The sequence below is a fragment of the Phyllostomus hastatus genome, unplaced genomic scaffold (genome assembly GCF_019186645.2).
Source record: "Phyllostomus hastatus isolate PE091 unplaced genomic scaffold, TTU_PhHast_1.1 phas_scaffold_46, whole genome shotgun sequence".
In the NCBI taxonomy this organism is placed as follows: domain Eukaryota; kingdom Metazoa; phylum Chordata; class Mammalia; order Chiroptera; family Phyllostomidae; genus Phyllostomus; species Phyllostomus hastatus.
Window position 1 is genome coordinate 6,475,001 of NW_025334032.1, and position 21,521 is coordinate 6,496,521.

Genomic DNA, 21,521 nt, shown 5'->3' on the forward strand with positions numbered 1-21,521 from the left:
ACCTAACGACCCACAGACGCTGAACCAACAAGCAATTGCTAATCTCTCAAGCCCACGTTTCTCATGACCTTGTAGGGCAAGTACCTCTGGCTTCTAGGATTATACTTGTCTGTCCTGTTGACTAGCCTTTTAAAATCTGGAGCTCCCAACCCCAAAACATAAGTTTGTGTTTTTTCTGCTTGAAAAATCATAACAGCAGTTTAAAATCAACACTCTCCAGGGACATTTTACAGAATCCATTAGGAATATTTAAATGCTAAGCATAAAACCAAACTGCATGCGTCATAGGGCATTTTCCTGAAATCTCTCAAAACTAGTTGGCTGCTCTGCCTGTGCCCCCTAAGAATTCAGAGAAACCAATAAATAGCAGTTTTGATCATAAACTTTGAAAGCCCTAGTGTACATTCTTAAATGACTTCTTTTCTGGGGCATCAAAAAGCTTTTACGGTTCTCACCAGGCAATTCGTTCTGATGGGCCCATATGCTGCACTCTGCTTAGATCCCATCCTGGCAAGCACCCCCGTGTACGCTGCACGTGTGAGCCAAGAGGTTGTTTTAAGAAGGCGTGTTTGTATGGGCACGCTGAAAGGGTCAGGATAACATCAAAGGTAATCTTAAAAAGAGAAACTTCTCCATGCCTTCTCTTTTTATATTCAGAAAGGTCATTTCTAAGCCAACTATTTGCAATAAGGCCTCTCCTGAGGCGTTTACCCCGTTGTTATTTTTGCCTGTGATTACAATAAGTCGCTTATCCCCCAAACAGATTTAAGAACAATAAACAAATACAAAAGGAAAAGGAACATCTCATCAATAACAAAGACCTCATCTAAAGGCATTGAGTTCTGTGACTTTTTTACATCTCTTTCCAAGCAAAGCAGGAGTCCTACAGAGAAAGGAATCCAAAAGATATGAAAATTATAAAAATAGTAAAAGGATCCAGCTTTAGTCAGGATCTTGTCATTTCTGGGGAGAAATGCAGCTTGGGACAATCTTAGTGCTGTATTTATATTAAGGCTTGTTTGTGATATATAGCTAAACTTAGTTTTTAAGGGTATCCACTGTGGTGAAATGTGATAAGTTGTATTCTCAGTATACAGAGACACTTTCCCTCAACTTAGTGCTCACATTTTGAAGTCAAAGTAGGTGGTGGGAGGTATGGGTGGGGGTGGGGACAGATCCTTATGCTATGCTGGAAAAACTGGGCCCAGTGCTGATCAGTCACATGGCTGATACCAGTCACATGGCTGAAAAGTAACTTTTTTGTTGACTGGTGCTTCCAGTGATGTTGGATTTTCTTTCTAAGGTAGACAGAGCACAGGCACTAAAACTGTGCAATTTGGTACAATTATATTCTCCCCCCTTTGTTTCTATCCACCCCAATAAATTTAATGAACAACTTAAAGATATAATTCCTCATTGATAAATAGTCTCTCTCTAACCAGAATATTTATTTGACTGACAGCAGAATGCACTCTTCTTGCTTTCTTCCCTTGCCACTTATGACTCAGATGAATTTTAATAGGAGCAAAAAGCTTTTATTTGCACTGTAATTTCACTCAAGGATCATAACCTTCAGAAACTGGCAGACACTTATATGTCTTGATTGCAAAACACACATTCAGGAGTAAAGAAACATGCAAAAGATGTTATTTTCCAACCTGTCACAGTGTGGTAAATCTGCTCTGAACTTGGGCCATCAAAGCTCTTCCTTGGGGCCCTCCCCCGAGTCCTTTTTAAATAGATCCTGTAAAGAGCACATTTAGAGATTTCTGCTGACCCTGCACTAAATTAAAGGGTGAATTCTATTTTGCTTTTGCATCCCTGCCATCATGATGCCCACAGGAGGCTTTGAGTTACAGCAGCTTTTTTGAACAAAATGAAGCTGCCTGGATGCTGCATTTGTCTACCCAAGGGAAATATGATCTGGTAGGAATCCAAAAATCTTCAGGTGGTCGTTCCTGCTTCACCGACTAACACTTCCTCAAACCATTTTATCTTGTGTCTGTTTGGACAGACCAAACTGAGGCTCATATATTTATTCACAGAGATCTAGGATTTCTCCTGCCAGGCAGAAATTCTCTTCACTACAAATGTTCTGTTGGAACTGCCTTCAGTGGACCCCTAATTGTTTGAGAGCCATCTACAAAAAGTGCCATTAAAATACTTGGCTGTGGATACTGTTTTCTTTCAGTGGATTTAAGCTCTTGATATATTGTCCCTTAGTACAGAAGATACTATCATATTTCATCTGTAGGTACCTTAACCATCTTGTAAACAGAAAGACTACATAATGCTGTGCCTAAGAAGCTAAGCTGACATTTTCAATCGTGAATATATTTTATGTCACTGGATTTTAAATATTGGATTTTAAATTTAATTTTAAATATTGATTTGCCCCAAATGAACACTGAAACCCTTTGTCTTAAGTTATTGATACACAGTACAGTAGCTCTCTTAAGGGGAATGGGAAGTTAGAGACAGCAATCTGCTGCCATCTACTGGTGCATGTTCACAGTCACCTCCTTTCTCCTTTGGGCTGACCCAGCTCACTGAATTTGAGTTAATGGGGATGTTGTGTAATCGGTAAAGGAAAAACAAAGAAAATTCTCACTGTTTTCTTTATAAGTTTTCAGATATTTTTCTTCATGATATAGGATGATAACTATTTATCACTAATGAATTACCGGAGTTCTTATTTCAAGAAATCTCTTAAATAATTGGCTCATAACATATTCCAGAAACAAATGAATATATTTTGGTTTTGTGTACAATAATTAAAAGTCATGTGACTTCAAAGCTGATGTAATTTAAATTTAAAAGGTAAAAACTGATTTGGAATGAATACTACTTTTGAAGAAAAGTTCAGCATTTAAACTCATTTATGGTGTTTTCCCTTAAGTACAAGGTGCATATCTTGACCAAACTCGCTGCAGAATTGAGCAAATTTATGCTGGAAAAAGTGGCTGAAGATACAAGCAGTATTCTTCGCTCCCCAATGCCTGGCATGGTGGTGGCCATCTCTGTCAAGCCCGGGGACATGGTAAGGAGCATGCCTATCTGTGGGATGGGGGAAGACAGAAGCATGATCGTGCCCTGTGCAGGTCCTTCTTGAATCCTCCTACCCCCACCAAATAGCAAAATAGCTTTTGTGCAGTTTTTGTCCAACTGTTTCATATTTGAATTAGTTTAGTAACAATATCTGAGTGCCTCTCCCCTCAACTGATCTGGAACTGGAACAGAAATAAGGCCTGATTCATTCTGTTATTTGGAAAATTTGGAGTTTTAGGAAGTATTTTATTTAAAATTTCTATTTACTCTCAGGCTCTCTGTGCTTTAAGCATCCTTGAAGAACTCATAGTAAAAAATAAACTTCTGATGGGGAACTTTTTGCATTATTTTTGGAATGAAAGGGAAGGGAACTAATGAAAGTTAATTCTGTAATCTGTATAGTACCAGCACACTTCCGTTACTTGATAAATAAAATTTGGGATCACAGATATATGTTTTTCATCTTGACTTTGTGACATTAAGGCATAATGAAGCTAGTAATATTTCCTCACATGTTTAGTCTTGCAATAGTGTGCTATGGGTGAATTGGTAGGATACTGCATTTTTTAACAGCATGGTTAGACATCTCTATTTATTAGCAGTAGAAGTAAAGAGAAAAGAGTCAACCAGAAAGGTTTCTAGGGGGCATGTAAGTACTTGCCTCTTTATTCATGTGCCAGAAAATAACGGCCAAATATGACAGTCTTTAATAAACGAGATGGTGATTCCATTTTGTATCTCAGTTAAATCACATGAGTTTTTATATTTTCCTGTAAAGATTACATTAAAACTGCCTCTGTATTTCTGTATTAACATAAATAAAATAACATTGAGGAAAAACCCATATAGTCATTGGCTTCTAGAAAAGTATTTATAATTGAATATTAAGAAAAATTGATCAGTTTCAGTTGTTTAAATGACTAGTCCTGAAATTGTCACATGAAGTTGGAAAACTGACTTAACAATTGCTTTATCTGATGATATAGAAATGGAACTACAAGTTTTTCTAGAAAAATCATAAAAGAGGCTGAGGAGAATTGTCACGTTTATTTAGAAAGCATTGATATTCTTGGAAGAAAGCACTCATTATGTTTGTCTAACACCCAAGTGTCAAGGATTTGGGAGGGGTGATACTTAAATATTTTATATATGTAATGATTATGGGGGAGGGGTTTGCCTTGTATTTCCTCATTCTAAAGGATTAGGGTCATAAGGAGATAGTCCCTTGGCCTTGCCAGTAAGCATGAGTACACTCATACTAATATGAGCAGTTAGTGGAATCTTCCAGTGACTGGGAGTGTAGGTTGGTGAACAATGTGAAGGGGTTATTTTGGTTTTTTTTTCCCTCATCTTCCATCTTAAGCTTTTTCTGGAAGCTACATGGGCTGTATACTGCCATCCTGAGCTTGTCAGTTCTAATTGTGTGGCTTTAATTATAAAATCACATTTGTGCTTTAAAAAATAAGTGTTTTAATGGCAATCCTTACTTTTCCAACACCTGAGTCAAAACCTGAGCAGAGGGAGGGAGGGAGGGAGGTGGCTCCTGCTGCGAGCACGAGCACAGAGGGAGGAGATTCACGCTGCAGTCCTGCTCCTCCATTTGCACCAGCTTCCTGGCTGCGGCTGCTCCGGGCAGAGAACAGGGAGCCTGCAGCCTTCTTGTTTCCAACAACTGCTTTCTCCTAATCCAGCTTCTCCAGAGATACCAGAAAGGTTTAGCCTTCAGACCTTCCATTTCCTGATTAATGATTTAATGTGGGAAAACAAGACACTTAGTAAAATAGAGCAATATTGTATTAGTTCTTGGGTAGCTCAGATATTGAAAACCACCACCAGTAATTAAATGTGGGTATTCAAGAATGGTTTAATTTGAGAATTGACTGGAGACTCTGTTGCATGTATTCCTTTAAAGTCAGAGGACATGGCTGGGTGGGGCAGGGGGTATGTACCCCTAGTGAACTGGCTCCTCTTCTCTGTGTACTTCACCTTATTTATAAATGCTCTTTGCATGCATGTGCCTAGGCTGGTCTGGCAGAACATATACTTTCTTTTTATTCCTCTCTTCAGCTTCCAGTGCCACTTCTAGTTCTCACAGAACTTCCTTTTATATTCGGTGCCATTGTGTTTCAATACAATAGTATTTTCTCTTGAATTATTATTTGTGAAAAGTGTCCCAAACTGCTAATACCTAAACCAAATGCAGGGCCAGATGTTTGCCAGCTTTTACAACAACTTGTATAGTTAAATCTGCTTTGTGCAATTAACACACAAGAAACTTTCCTTGGACCAAAGGCACATTGTTTACTTGAGGCCACTATAACAAAATAATACTTGTAACTCTTAAGTTTTGTGGTTTAAAATTATTGTAAGGCATGTTATGTTCTTAGCAATAACAATAGCTGAGGCAAGGTTCCACTTTTGTCAGTAGGAAGAGAAAGGAATCAATCATCTCAGTGTATTTTCAAAAAAAACAAGGACCTAAAAAAACAACTGAGGACCTCTAAGTATTCTATTCTTCTTTGAAATGTTATTTTGTGTAGTTTAAGTTCTGGTTATCTGTAATTTTTATATTTAGCTGAGCAAGACTTGACAAATCTTAGAATGGTGAGGGGGGCAACAATGTGTTCCACAAAAGTGTCACATAAATAATAAATTACAAATCTGTTTTTGTGGAATAAACAATTTTAACAGAATTTTTAAAAATCTCAGGACAAAATGATTTGGGTGGCACTTTAGAAATAGTAAATCCACCCAGAGAGCTTTGTGGGGAAAGGTCCTCTCCTCCTTCAGCACAGAAGCTACATTTTCCTCTAAGTAGGGTTCAAACAGCAAAAGTTCCTGATACTTTTTCAATGTGTAATATGTACTATTCAACATTAAATGTGATAGTAAAATCTTTTTTAAATGATTACATAATAGCCTTTTTGAACATGTGGGGAAGGGATTATAGTTAATAAAGAGTAAAATTCATATAAGCAAATAAACCAATTAGAAACTAAGTAGAACTGGATTATAAAAGTCCAGAATCACAAATTTAATTCAGAAAACAATTGACAAAATCACTTTTATATGCATTTAATAAATACATTTTTATATACCTTCTGAAAATATTTTTAATGACTGATTTTTATTTCAGTTTGAAAACTACCTATTTTTCTGTATATTTAATACATCATAAACTGGGGTATTTTTGTAATCAAAGTTAGCATTTTTAATAACTTGTTTTAATCATTGTAACTTTTATTTTTATGATCTTCTTGAAAAAAAATGGCTAAATACATTTTCCAGCATTAAACTTAGGACTATTGAATGTGTTGCACAATTTTCATTTGACTTTTAAATATAAAGTCATTATGAGCATATTTTGATATCAGAAACAAAACAAAAAATAAAAGTACATGTGAAACAACACAATGGGATATTTTAATATTGCATTTAACTAAGATTTGTTCCAGTTATGTTTAGATTTTTCAGTCATCTCAAATTTACATCAGAAATATTTGTTATTTATTACATCTAAAATTAAGTGAGATGGGAACCAGAAGCAGGCTGTGTACCCATTTCTTTTTCTTTCTTTCTTAATCATTACTTTGTCACTTACTAGTTTGTGAGACCAGGTAAAATAATAGATTGACAGTAAGTACCTGTTAATGTTTCTTCCTGCCCCTTAGCCCATCCACTATTAGCAAGACAGAGTGTGGTACTTTGAGGGAGGCAAAATAAGGATGATATGCTTTTTAGTGAACTGACCTTTAGTAGCAGGTAATTAGGTATTTGGGATTATTGTTCTCATAAACAGTGATTTACACAAAATAGGGGAGGATTCTATAAAACATAAAATTTGGAATCATTAATAGGAGAACAACCCAGATTCGCCCTGGTTTATTTTTCTCCTTGCATGTGCGCCTTCAGGGAGAAGACACCCAAGGAGGTAGATGGGTGAGCATGATAGTCACACCACCCCTTTGTCCCCAAACCATTTGCAATTGAACTTACAACTGATCTTGGAGAAATTACAAATAAACTTGGTGAGAGACCTTTATTTTTCCTTTTGTGAATGAGCAGGATTTGAAACCTCCTTTGCTCTTAGGTATTCCAGATGAGAGGGGTTGGAATGGGCCTTCCTGACATGTGTTTGTCTGGCAGTAACTTGTGTACCCCACGCAGCCCAATATCAATAACAGCATCTTTCCCTGGCAGAGGACCTGGCCTGGCTGTTTGATAGATTTTCCAGTTTTTGGATTCCTTGATTTACAATCAGGAAATAATTGCAATGATTAAATTTACGTATTTCATAGCAGTAGTTATTCAAGCAGTTTATTTGATAAGGTGCCAGTTTTTCATCCAAGCCTCAGATTGTATTGCAAAGCATGTACAGATTCATATGTTCGTTATTTAACATTTTTAAACTTTAAATTGTGAAATATTACAAACATGCAGAAAGTTATAAAAAAACAGCATGAGTATTCCTGTGCTCTCTGTTCACCTTATTTACCATATTTGCTTCCCATTGTATTTAGCACAAAAACACTGCTTATACAATGAACTTGCCCTTTCTCTAATGGCATTCTTGTCCTGCCTCCTTCAGAGGTAACAGCTATCCTGAGTTGGGCCTTTCATTTTCTTCCAGGTAGCATTTACTTTTAAGCATTAGGGGTGATTTTTGTTGGAGGTAACAACTTGGGTATTTTTATAACTTAATGATAATTATCAATATAAGGTAAAATATTTTTATGATTAATCAAGAAACATAGTAGAAGAATATTCTGCAAATTTAGCATTTGATTTAAATTTTCAAGGAATGACCCACTGAAGATTACAGGGGATGGTATCTCTGTTTCAAAAATTTTTGAAGATGACACTTCTCCACTTTACCAAGATTCAGAATATTCCTTGTCACCCTTTTACAAAAAAATAAAATAAAACCATCTGAATTCTTTAAAATAGTATACTTCACAGAGGTAGTGGATCCAGACTAATTTCTTAAAGATATTGTAAATGACACCAAATTTAAGTAGTTCTCTTTATAACTAGAGATTTGGGCTCCAGTTGTGAGCTAACTTAGAGGGCAGTAGAGTGTAATATTTTCCTTCATTTTAAGGAATTTTAACAAAAACTAGACTTGTTTAATATTGGCCACAACTCTGTATTCTTTCCCCAAGACTTTCAGTTCCCTGCTTTGAGACCCACTGCGCAATTAGAGAGGGGCAACTAAGCCGAGGGGGGGGCGGTCAGGGGGGTGGGAATGAGGGAGGGCGGAGAGAGATGCAGGCCTGCAGACCCTCAGAACCATCTGCCCTGGTTGAGTGTGTTACTTCTCCTTGCTCATGCCCTCCTAGTGAGGTGGCTAGTGCACAAACCCATAAAGAGGCCTTCGACTACAGATAAGGGGTTTGACCGCATTTCTGTCACCTGCCTTCTCTTTCTTTGTAATTTGATGATGGTTCATTCCATTATTGCTTAAATACTGCAGTCTCCAGGGATGTCTTCTCCTTCCCTCTTTACATGAAGATGTTAGGATGTGAATTCACTTTTCTTCTTCAGGAAATATCAGGGGATATTTACCACCCTATCTTACCAGCTCAGAAAGAGGAAGTTATTATAGTCAGATTCTAGCAGTGCCTTTTAACCAAATCTGAGATGCTTTTTTCCTGTGGCTGTTAACTGTGTCTTTCTTCAGATCTGAGGGCTTTAAAATGCAGTGCATTCAGGCACCTGTGTTCTAACTAGAACTGCCTTTAAAAATGTAATTGAAGGATTTTCACTTTTGTGGAGTCGTCAGCAGGGTTGATATTGATCCGTGCTTTCGGGGGGCCCAGTGCAGCAGAAGGGGAGACTGCAGCGGGCCGGTAAGCCCTCCAAGCCTTCTGTCTAATTTGGCAGAAAACACAGAATGTAGGACAACAAAAGAAGGCTCCTTTTTCCATAAAAATTCTTCCTCCCACCCACCCTTCTTCCCCAAAAAGCAGACTTAATTTTTCAGCTGCACGCAGTGATTTGGTGCTCATTCTTGCATTGAAACAGTTGCAGTCTGAACAGGCAGGAAACAGTTTTCTTTTAATTGCTGAAATCATTCGGAAGTGCTTCATGCCCTGCTTCTATACAGCAGATGCTGTGCATTAATTGGCCTGTGTAGAAATGACCCAGGGTTCCTTGCAGTGGGCTCAATTTTAGGCAGAGGGTTTAAATAGCTTATTTATTATTTTGTATAATCTGGCGTACATTATGTGCTCCTGCATGTGTTGTATTTCATGGTCTGCAGTTTCTAATGTCATGTGGGTTTCAAAACCTGTGTTTCTCTGGTAATGTACTAGCAGCAGGTAAGCTCAAAATACCATCCATCAGGAGCTAATTTTTTATCCAGATACTCCAATGACTGATGAACCTGTCTTTTGTATGAATGTTTAGCACAGTAGAAAGCCATATGCCACTGGCACAGTTTCCTATGCATTCTTTATAGTTGTTAGAGAGGGGGCTACGGGGGGAAAAAACCCCTCCATGCCATTTCTGTCCTCTTGCCTATATTTAAAGGATAACACCTTTAAAAATGACCCAGGTTTTGGACAACAAAAGAGGGGAGGGGCCACCTTAAAGAAAATCCAACTCCCATAATCATTTTCTTTATCAGAAATATGACTGTACACTCTTAATAGGGAACCTTGTTTTGTTACTCCCCGTCTGTTCAAAACAGACCTTCGCCCATTAAAAGGGCCTCCCTTGTGTGGGAAGACCACAGCTGTTACTGTAAATCTCATCCCGTCACTGTATCGTCCCCATTTTGTGTCTCTAAAGGATGAAATTGAGAAATGGAATACTGTGCAGTCATCCTTTACATCTCCAATTTTAGGCCTTTGCCATCATTTTCATGCTTTTATTCCAAATCAAATAACATTAGTGAGCTACACCACCTTCTGATGAATATCTGGTATTGAACACAGCTTTCAAGATTGTACTTTTGGGGACTTCTCTTTGTGTTTGATGGAGGTCTTTTTTCCCCCTTTCTTTTTCACCTCCTGCACTTCCTTTGAGCTTTCTTCTTGCGTTTGCAGTCTGAATGATACAAGTTGCTGAGTATGTCCCAGCCTTAGTATGTTTTCTAAGAGTGATGTGCAGGAGAAGGTTCTGTGTCTTTTAATCTTTGGGGAAGAAGTGAAGGGAACTTGGTAGAATGCTACTGGGGTCTTTAATCAGAAACAAGAAGTGATTTGAATCATTAGCACAACAAAGCATACTATAAGCTTGAAGATAAAAGTCTCTGGGGAAAGAGTCCTCTGAAAATAAATGGGACTTGATAGATTTCCATATCATTTATAACTTCCCTTAATTACACTTGGAAGACTTGCCAGTAAAACTGGAAAATTGGCAGCCTATATCCATTAGAGTCATTTTGCCGACCATGGCAAGCAGCTGGCTTTACTGGATTTTATTTCCCATCACTCACAATTAATCATCAGCTGGAGATGTCTGAACCTCTTTCAGCACAGAGCAGTGCCGGGTGACATTCAGGGCTTCTAAACATGCTGAAATCTGCTGAATAAATTGGCCGAGTTTTCTCCCCAGCTTATTCATTTTAGGGCAAGGCAGGCTCACGCTTAATGAGTGCACTCTGATAATCGGATGCGAATGTGAACCTTGACCCTGTGTCAAAGGAGAGGACGCAATAAGCCGGATGAAAGATACAGGATTCAGGCCTCCAAACTTTACACCAATTAGACAGGGAGTGGAGAAGTATATCAGGCTGACCAAGTTTATCAAAAAGACTTGCAAGGCTTCTGACCATTTTGTAAGCCCAGAGTTGGAGACATCCTGTCACAATCATTAAGTCTTTATCAGATGATTCACAAAAGTGTTAGAGAAGTGTGCGCACACAGATCCTTCAGGAGCAGTGCCCTCACATGTGAGCTGTCTAGTGGAAATGGAATGTTTAAGTGCCCTCTCTGCTCCCTCAATTAATGCCCAGCTTTTCAAGCACACGGGGAAAGACAGAAGGTGCTGCCACTACCTTCCCAAACTTGGGGAGTGGGGACGGATGAACACCTCTGGACAGAGAGGCTTCCAAATGTCGAGCTAAGAGACCTATGTAATGCCATCTTGGTATTGCTGGAATTGGAGCCTGTGTAGGGCCCAGCTGGTGGGCAGGGCACCCCCTAGTTACAGGCCCACCTGCTTTATTCACTGTATGGTTTGTACCACGTTTGCTTGCTTGACTTGGATTTTTAAGGAATGAAATAACTGAAATTTAGATCAAGTTCTACTGACTAAAACATATCTCAGTATTTTGTGGAGTAAATAACTTCCAAGAGTTTTTTCCCTTTTAGGGACAAATGAGTGAAAACAGATTACAAAACAGATGGCTGTAGGTGAGCAGAGATATGAATTACTTAAATTTTCATCTACAACTAAATAATACAAGTAGAGAGACTAGCAGACAGATATGAGAGAAAACAGGAATGAAAAGGAAGCTGTGGGGACTGAATTCAGTGATTCAGTGCAGAGCTGTGGGTCAGGCAGAAGAGCAGTCACTTCAGATCCAGAGCACTTTCTATGAAGTCCTTTTCATCACATTGCCAGTCATACAATCAGAGAGAAGGGAGCATTGCAAATTTGGAACTTTCCCGCCTCTCCTGATTATCTCTGGCTAAATCAAGAGGTTTTGTTTTTCTGATTAATAACTGAGGATCTACCACTTGCAGTTACCTGTATGTCAACTCTTCACAAATCACCAGTGCTGCAAGCATGCCAAGCCAGCTAAGGCTTGTCAATGGGCAGAGACAATGGGCCCCATGAATTTGTCTTGCTTTACTACCCTCAGGCTCAAGCAGGCCGGCTCAAGCCTGGATCCGGGCTATGGCCCAGGCCCAGCTGTCCTTCCACTAGTTTCCTAAGGCCATTATTGTCAGGTTGGCCCAGGCCCCCTTAGAGTGACCACTGGAAATTTCCTGGTTCATTTCATTTTCATATTTGCGTTAACTGTGAATCTACTTACTTGAAGTTCTTATGAAGAAGCAGTGAGAGGCTCTCTGGCCAACAGATGCCAAGCAGTGGGCTGAGGTCCTGCAGAGGGGCAAGGCTGCACCCACCCAAGAGAAGCCTATGGGGCTGAGAATGGGGAGACTAGGGAGCTCTGAGCAAGCCCAGGCTCTCAGATGCCAACTGAGGAGGGTGAGAGACAGGTACAGGTACTTCCAGGCCCCATGGTAAGTGGGCACTTGTCCATCTGTGAAGGAAAGAGCTACCAGAGCCCCAGGAAGGAGAGCTGACTACTAATTTTTTAATGGAATTCCCATTGTTGAATTTCAGATCCATTTCCCAGAAAGCCTCAGCTCTGTTATTGGAATGCCCAGTCCTTCAGTTGGGATGCTGGTTTCCTGAGGTCAGCTCTGACCCTCAGCTTCCATCTCAGAAGCCTTGGTCTGGGTCCACCAGGGTTTTACATGTGGAGCTAAATGGCAGGTGCTACTCTGGGGGAACTCACCCTTCCTCTGTCTTGGCTGGTCCATGCTAGCCTTTGAAGAGAGAAAAAAAAGTCTCTGAAATGAGGACTTGTGGGAGTAGCTGTTGACATCCTGACTGGGGCATCTTCATTGTCTTTGAGTTGCCCTCATTTCTCTCCCTCTGTGTTTTGAAGAACAGCAAGTTTGGAACAGCCCTCAGGAGTTGATTCTTCAATCTCCATGGAATGCAGATGCCAGGTGAAAATGAATCAAAAAGGGCAGCAAGCACAGTGCTTCAAGCCCAGCTCTGCAGCACAGTCTCTCCTCCGTGCCAGCATTGAAGCTTTGGCATCCCCTCTCTTCCTATGTTTCCGTGCCAGGAAAAGCAGCCCACCACCTGATCAGCAGAGGAAAGGAATGCACAGGGCTCAGGCAGTCCGACTGCCAGCAAGACAGCTTGTGCCCCACGGGGGGCCGGAAGGGGGACTTGGAGATCATTTGGGGATTTCAGGAAAGAACATTCTCCAGGCATTCTGCAACACTGGGCAAGCACAGCCACAGTGGTGTGAGCGTCCAGGAGCCCCACACCAGATATCCACCAGTACCCCAGATAGCTGGTTGGTGTAGGAAATTCCACTCTCCCATTTCAAAGACTGAGAGGCCCTTTTTCACAAAGATAGGAGAAAAATCCAGCCTAGCTTTCATGCTTAGTCATCAAGGGCAGAGAGAAGAATAAATAGATTGGCTTTTAGTCACAGCTGAATCCTAGGTGGAAGGCCCAGGTTTAACACCAAGGGGTTTATACTCTGCTCGACCTGGACTTCACTCATAAAAATAGGCAAACATCTGAATACCAAGCTTGAGCCCAAGCCTGTGGTAGCTCTCAGTGTCCTTGCAAGGAATGGGCACAGCTCCAGAAATCATTGCCTACATTGGAGGTTTGGGATAGTGGTCTGCATGGCCCAGATGTTTGGGTGTTGTCCCCAGTTCCCCAGCGCTGAAGATAGAACCTCCATTTTTTGGTAACAGCTTTACTGAGATAAAATTCATATGTAAGTCATTCTTTTAAAGTGTATACTTCAGTTGTTTTAGTCTATCCACAGAATTGTGCAACCATCATCAGTCAATCTTAGAACATTTTAATTTTTTTAAAGACTTAAAAATTTATTTTTAGAGAGAGGGGAAAGGAGGGAGAAAGAGAGAAACATCAATCGGTTGCTTCCTGCATGACCCCAACTGGAGGCCTGGCCTGCAACCCAGGCATGTGCCCTGACAGGGAATCGAGCCAGCAAGTTTTTGGTTTGCAGGCTGGCACTCAATCCACTGAGCCACACCAGCCAGGACAGTCAAAGAACATTTTAATCACTCAAAGGAATCTATTTTCCCATCAACAATCTATTCCTTTTTTTCCCTCAGCCCTTGGAAACCACCAATCTTTCTATCTGTAGAGATTTACCAATTCACTGTACGAAAGTGGAAAGCATGCCTTTCTGCCACATCTCTGTGGCAAAGGCAGATTCAGATTCCCAGGGAATGGTCTTTCTCTGCTGTCGCCCAAATATGAACTTGGGATTCAAAGTATTAATGGGAGGTTGTTGCTGCTGTTTGGATCAAATTTCAACATCTTTGACAAAGAATCTCGTAATGGCTTCACTCTTGAACATTGTTGTAAAATTGGAATGCTGGTAAAACTTCTGTGCATTTTTATTCATTTTCTAGGTAGCAGAAGGTCAAGAAATTTGTGTGATTGAAGCCATGAAAATGCAGAACAGTATGACAGCTGGGAAAACTGGCAAGGTATGTCCCTAAGTTTCCACCCACCCATGCCAACTCTGTGGCAGGAAGCAGAATTTCCACCTTTGATTCTTGGATGGTTAGACCTGAAAAGGGTCATAGACATGATGTCCTCTTACCTCTCCCTCCTGCAGATGGGGACAGTAAGATTGGGAGCTCTTTTCACCCCACACTGGTGTGCCCCTGCCTCATGCACAGGGGGCTTTCCAAAAGACTCTTTATAGTCAGGTAGTCAAAGAACAATTGTTCTTCACCTTAATGGCTTTCAAATTAAGAGGTCTTTAATTTTTAATGCTTACATCTGTCTTAAAGGCAGTTAGTTATCTGAGACTTAGGTGACACAGCAGGAAATGGTTTTAGAGATTGCAAAAATTAATGTAACTCTTCAAGATAATTTCTCCACAAAGAGAACAATTCAATTTTAGATCAAGAGGAGCTGAAAACCCCACAAACACATGTGGGACTTAATGATTTAGGGAGAAAAAAAGATGATGTATTAGTACTGAAACTTATTAAAATTTCTTAAATATACTTTCTTCTTTAAGAAAACAGAAAAGTCCTTTAAAGCATTAATTTCATTATCCTTTCTGCAACGAAAAAGAGACCATTTGTAGTCGAATGATCCTTTCCTGAAGGACTTTTTGGTTTAGAAGTCTGGAGCGAGGTGAGGCAGGGTGGAATGAGGAGAGCAGCATAGGCCGGCTGCGTCTTGCACCATGGCCAAACTGGGAAAATGAGATTGAACCTTGGAAATGATGTGTGCCCTGGCAGAGAGGTACAGTCAGGTCACAGTGAAATATGCATCAGAGAGACACAGTTTCCATCTGTCACCCCCCCCCCCCCCAAAAAAATGAAACTGATGCTCAGAGAACATGCTGAGGGGGATGCCCAGTCCAGTTCCAGCTGGGAGGATGGAGGTCAAGCTGGAGAGGGGCTGCAGACAGCTGTGTCCAGTCTCCACAGATTTGGAAGAGGACAAGGGCAAGATCTGTAGGTATTTTTAGGAGTCTGCTTTCTACATGATTACTTTTCATAAGGTGAACAAGAAAATGTTGCTTTCTGCTCTTGCAAAAGTATTAATTTTTTCCTTGAGATTTTTAACACTGACATTGCATTAGCATCATGAGCTTTCCATCCATAATTTGGCTTCATTTGGGGGGATGCAGAATATATGTCAGATGCATGTCAAAGGACTGTATTGCCAGACTGGGGTACTTAATGCAAAAATGAACCAGCATAGCTCCCTTAAGGAGCAGGGGGCCTGTGTAGGTCAGTGTGTTTTGTGTCCTTAGGGCCTGGGTTTCACAGTGAAGGCTTAGCTGCTCCCTAGTCATCAGGAGCCTAGAACTGTTTTTGGGGTGCTGATGTGCTCTGAGCAAATTTGTACTGTGGCCTGACCCCTGTTAGCTGGGAAAGTCCTCCCTGCTCACCCCATTTCCTCCTACTGGCCATTAGGGTGCACCAGGAATGGCCAGAGCTCCAACCCAGAGGACAAGACCCTGGGGCCTGAGGGGCTGGTGGTTCTTATCTGGGAGGGCCATTTTCCCTGCCATGGAAAAGGTTCACAGTGTAATCACAGCATCATGAAAATACATCCTATATACACACAGAGGTTTCAGATCATAAAAAGCAGCCACTTCAGTGCAAATAGCACCTGCTGAACGAGGCCTTTGAAGTACTCATTGCACAGGTTCACATCGACCTGAGAGAGCCTGGGCTGGAATTCAAGGGGAAGGCCCTTCTAGCCCTCTGGCTCATAGTGGAGCTGCAGGGACACAGGCCAGGGCACTGAACCTGCTGTTGCTGCCATTGTTCCTGTTTTCCACTTACTAGTTCAAACCCATTGTTCATTTTCTCACCTAAGCAAGAAACTCCAAGAAGTCAAATGACTATCTCTTCTCCGTCTAACCCCGTACCCACTTATTTTAAATGTGAACACAATTTGAGGAAACAAACCTGATTAAAATTGGGAGAGGAGTAGAATGAAAGGGCACAATAACATCATCATGGGAGCTCAGTACTTGTTCCACATCACGCCACAAAGTACTATCTGTACTGCCACATACCTTCTGAGTATATAATTTCCCTTGAAAAGGATGTTTACAATCAGGCTAGGGAGTTTCTCTTATTAATTAGTACCAGCTTTGACTCTTGTATAAGTGTTTTGTTTGGGGTTTTTTTTACACTAAGCATTCCATTAACTCTCAGAGAACATTTCTGCAACCTAAAACTACAGAGACTGAGTGGGCTGGGTGAGCTTATCCAGGACCAACACTGGCTCTTAGGATGCTGCCCTTGACCCCTGTGTGTGCCCAGTGCAAGGGCCAGCCAGCAAAAATTGCCTTCCAACAGTGACTCTTAGGACAAGGGCGGGAGAAGGGACGGTGCTGAGTCACAGCCCTGCATGAAGACGTCCCCTGTGCATGAGGTCCCCTCTGTGCAAGCCAAGTGTTCTACCTGTGCTCCAAAGCCTGCCAGGCTGTCTCTTCACTTCCAGAAACGGATGACGAGATTGCTCCCTCCTGTTCTAGTTAATAATTCTTACTAACCCCCTCTTTTTTTTTAAAAAAAAATTCAAGGTGAAATCAGTGCATTGTAAAGCTGGAGACACAGTTGGAGAAGGAGATCTGCTCATGGAACTGCAATGAAGTATTTATAGCCTTTCAGTCATCACCCAGTTTAATTAGCCATTTGTATTATTATTCTTTCACACTCAATTTATCCAAGCATTTTGCAGGAACACCCCTGTGCAGCAGATTTTACATGGTCATATTTATTCCACATATAGTCAAAACCAACATTCTGCCAAAAAATCACCAATGGAAATTTTTATTGATATAAATACTTGTACATATGATTTGTACTTCTGCTGTGAGATTTCCTAGTGTCAAAGTTAAATCAATAAAACTGAGCATTTGTCTAAATATTAGTTTGCCCTTTTTTTCTCTTTTTTTTAATGAAGACAATGTACCTCAGAGGCTATGGGCTTTGCCAGTAGACTTTACATAATAGCATTTCATTGTGATCCTTTAAAAATTTTATATAAATCCCTGCTCTTTGCCTTCAGTTTTATTAAATTAGCATGTGCTACCTCATAATCTGATTACCTACTTCATCCTGGTTGAGGACCTAACTTCTGTTTGTGGTTATTAGTAATTTCTTAAGTCCATTCAACATAGATGATTTTGGAAATCCCTCATCTGTGGCTCTAATGGGCAAGTATGGATCTGCTGGATCCCTGGGGTTGTCACCTAGGGAGAGATGACTCACGTGGTCCCCTCTTTCCCATCCCACAGGGCTCCCTCACCCCAATTGTAGTGGGTGGGGCTGCTACACGCTCATCAGCTGATACCGATCCTTGCCCTGTGTCTTTGTGAAGCAAGTTTCCAATTAAGAAAAAAGGGCTAAAATAATTATCATGTTTTTTGTGCCAGATGCAGTTAGTGATCACAGTCTACCTACTATTAAGTTGAAGAGTAAGTGAACGCTCCCAATGGAGAATGAGGTTACCAAGGATCAGCAGCTGCATTTTCATTTGGTTCTGAAATTCCTAGAATACGTTTCATACTTTGCTAGTAAATAAGCAGAGGCAGTCATGCACTGACTTGAATCTACACTGACAGATCATCAGATGGAGGTGGGTAGTAATTGGTTCTTCGTGCCTTGCTAAAATTATTTTAAGTGCTGTTTATATAAGGAAGCTAAGCTTTCTGTCAAGCCTGAAGAACAAATTACTAATGCATTGGTTCTTCTCCAAAAAGGTCACCCCAAATGCTGCTCCCTTTGGGAAGGAGGGACAGTACCTGGCTGCTGGGCTCTGGGCTTGGGTGAGCTTCCATCTGAAATCAACTGTCTCTGCCAGCAAGTAAGGTGCTCATTATTTTGCTAAATTAGAATGAAAAACACATTCTACCAAATACGTTGGCCCAAGAATAGGGCCCAAAATAGCATCAACACTTTATTTGACTAAAACATCTAGTTTAATTTTAAATGATTATAATCTTTTTAATAAGCTTGATCTAGAAAACTGTGAAGAACAATGTTATATCTACTCCAGAACTACTCTAAAATACAGCATGTCTTTCCTGAGTTTCTTTTACTACATTGAAACATCAAGATCAGATTAAAAAATTTACTGAATCTGACCTGTAGCACCAAGAAAAAAAGAGTAGGGCTGCTAAAATCTAGCTGTAGCACAAAGTCTTTACATTCATTTGAAATGTTTTCTTCAGATTTTAGCAAAGCAAAAAAAGGAGAAAGAAAACTGTGATAACATATGAGTTCTTGACATGTCATTTAGGGGAATTAAAATCCTAAATTTTTCTTATCCAATGCATTCAAGCCCATGGTGCTCTTTAGGCAGCAAGCAATAAAGCAGTATCGGATAGAGAGATTTCAGGGCACAATGTTGTTATCAGTATGTCAGAATTATCTGGGAAATAGGCTGCCACTAAAAAGATTATTTCTTTTTCCACAGATAGAGTTTTACACATATTTGTTTCAAAGGGCATTATAATGCTTTTTCATTCAGTGAGTGCAGACCAAGCTGTGGTAATCTCATAATCATCAGGGCTCTGTTTTTTCTTTGGCTGCTGAGCATTCCTCGAATTTTTATCTGTTTTCCCGTGGATTATAGCGAAGCCCATGTGTCCCCCGAGAGTCGTAATTGTTGTGGTATGGGAGGTGGACCCACTCCGGTGGGTAGGTGGCTGTGCTGTACACAAAGCACTGCAGGGTCCTTTCAGCAGCTGGAGACTCCTGAGGGGTGCTGTGCATGCCTTCCCACTCCAGGACCACAATCCTCACCTGGGTGCGCTGGTATGTGTCTGGGCAGCCTTCAAACTCGTCAAGAAAGTGCAGCATCTGCTCGTCCACACTATAGATCTCCCCGACCACACAGTGGCCATGCCCCGGCAGGTTCAGCAGATGGGGAATGTTATGTTCTCCAGCAATCACTAAGGGGTAAGGCTCCACCGTGTGGCCTCGGCCCTGGAAGGTCGCGCAGCCATTAGTGCCATCCAGCAGGACATTATGGTTGGGCTGGCCTCGCTTCAGGGTTCCATACACAAACACATTGGCCATGTGGGCCAGAGACACTGCAAAGAAGAAAGGAAGCAGACTAGTAGATCTAAGTGCTGCAGAAACAGGCAAGAGGTCTGGTCTTGGTTGGAGTTGGAACTTTGTCTGGGAAGGGCCAGAGTAAATCTTTCAGTTTTGTGCTTCAGCAGCTGTTCCTAACCCCCAGCACAACCCAGCACTGTTCTTCACCAACGTGTGATAGGTTCTGAGGTTCCAGAAAACACCACCCACCCTTTATAATGATTTTCTGAGAAAAGGTGCTCAGTTGAGAACATACTTGCCAGATGGAGAACTGCTGTTTTTCAAAGCAGTTTTCAATCTTTTTAAAAGAACTTTAAAAATTACATAATAAATATTTATTGTACAAAAATAGAAGTAATGACAAGCAAATATAAATGTGTGTGTATAAAAAAGTCACCTGTACTGGGCTACAAGAGATAATTCAGGTTTCAGTACTAAATTTACATTTTAGTCCTGACAGTATGACCCCGCAAACCTTTAATAATAGCACTTTTCAGTGTTCCTTTTTCAAGGTCCTAGAGGGTAATGATGCTTTCCTGTGACTCACTGTGATTTACCACAGCGACCTTGGCTCCAACATGAAGGTAAATATTTACTGCTTGCCAGGGTCTGGGCCTGTTATGTAATTGACAAAAGTGATTTATGTAAAAGTGACTCAAACAGCAATGGAACTTAGAGTTGATCAAGGGTGAGTTCCTCTTCAAAGCCTGGCATCTCACTGCCCTGCTTGCCTAACACTATGTAATACGGCAGGCTTTGGAAATAAGACACCCTGTGCAGCAAAACAAAAGACGCATCCATCTGCCAGCAGCAGCTTACAACCAGCCAGAAACACCTGGAGGGTGATACCCTCTGGACATTAATCACATGATCAAGTGGCCCTGGGAGAAGTCATACTTAGTTCAAAGGTCGTCTACTTTCTTCTCAGCCAACAAGGGCTGGTCTGGGGATCTCATCCGAGCCTTGCCTCACCTCTTCAGGGCACTTAAGGAGGGTGGGCAGTCCAACAGGACTCCCCAGCTGCCTTGGTCTCAGTCGCCAGCCTGTGGAACGTCAAAAGTTCCATGGGTTTCAGGCAAATTGTACTTGGAAAGGCTTGGCCCTGGGGAAAAGAAACACAAGGCCGTCAGACACATGCACTCCGGCATTTGACAACACGGGCACCTTGAACAGGATAAAGACACGATGGGAGCTCCGGTTCTGGTTGTTCTAACAAGGGTGGAAGGAGAGATTTGGATCAGAGTGCACAGCAGCCCTGTGGACCAGGTGTTTGGAAGGAGCTATTCCTGCTTTCTGTCCCCCACACTTGTATCCTGCCTTATAGCTTGATCGCTCAACTCCTTCACGATGCACTCAGGATCTGCAGTTTCTTACCCTCTTCACTACCACCCTCAACCAAGGACCGTCCCCCACCCCCTAAAAGGCCTGCTTCTCCATTCCCTCCTGCCTATTCCCATTGTAGGCCCAGTCAATCTTGGCTGCAAACTGCATGACTTTCCCTGTTAGTGCCAGCTGGCTTGTTGCAACTCATCTCCCTCCAGCCACCGGTGAAATGATACCTGCCCACTCTGGGGCCTTCACAGTCACTACTCCCTCACCCACTCAGTTCTTGCCCCTTTAGATACCTCCCTGAATGGCTGACCTAAAGCAGCAGCACCTACCCATTCCTTCAGTCCTATCATGTCACCCTGATTGGGTCCCTACAATACGTGTTCTCCAAATCACTGCTTATTTTGATCACTGCCAGAACATGAATAGCTGGAAGATAACTTGGACACCATCTACGGAGCTGAGTCTCAGGTTGGTAAGGATGACTAAGGCGGCACACTGGGACAAAACCAGTCACAACTGGAGACCCACCTTCCTCATCAGCTTTTCCCCTTTCATCAGGTTTTTAAAAGTAACATGTCCATACTGTAAAGGTCAAAAGCTTTACAAGAAAAATGAAATTCCCTACCCTTTCCCACTCCTTTGATGAAACACTTCTAAGCTTTTTAACTGTTACATTTAGTATTTATCTCCATATTGTTGGTTATACTATTTCTTGACATTTTAAATCATGTCTTGTCTTTGTACCCCCAAAGCAGGTGAGCATAGGAATTTAAAGCAGAGGCTTTAGAATCAATTTGCCTGGGTCGAAAGCCT

The 21,521-nt window shown here is 41.3% G+C and overlaps 2 protein-coding genes across 10 annotated transcripts in view; one reads left to right on the forward strand and one right to left on the reverse strand.

Moving 5' to 3' along the window:
* Window positions 1-17,200, forward strand: part of PCCA (propionyl-CoA carboxylase subunit alpha) — a 458,728-nt gene extending 441,528 nt beyond the window's left edge. For all 3 annotated transcript variants that reach the window (XM_045821758.1, XM_045821760.1, XM_045821759.1), the window contains 3 exons: window positions 2,900-3,040; window positions 14,202-14,279; window positions 16,856-17,200. In XM_045821758.1, coding sequence (XP_045677714.1) covers window positions 2,900-3,040; window positions 14,202-14,279; window positions 16,856-16,924 — 288 coding nt within the window. In that variant the 3' untranslated portion in view covers window positions 16,925-17,200. The remainder of the gene's footprint in view (window positions 1-2,899; window positions 3,041-14,201; window positions 14,280-16,855) is intronic.
* Window positions 17,034-21,521, reverse strand: part of GGACT (gamma-glutamylamine cyclotransferase) — a 55,711-nt gene continuing 51,223 nt past the window's right edge. For 6 of the 7 annotated variants that reach the window (XM_045821762.1, XM_045821765.1, XM_045821763.1 and 3 more), the window contains one exon: window positions 17,034-19,372. In XM_045821762.1, the coding sequence (XP_045677718.1) occupies window positions 18,888-19,358 (471 nt within the window). In that variant the 5' untranslated portion in view covers window positions 19,359-19,372 and the 3' untranslated portion in view covers window positions 17,034-18,887. Of the gene's footprint in view, window positions 19,373-20,348; window positions 20,479-21,521 lie in introns of all 7 variants that reach the window. The other variant, XM_045821767.1, reaches the window with a different exon arrangement.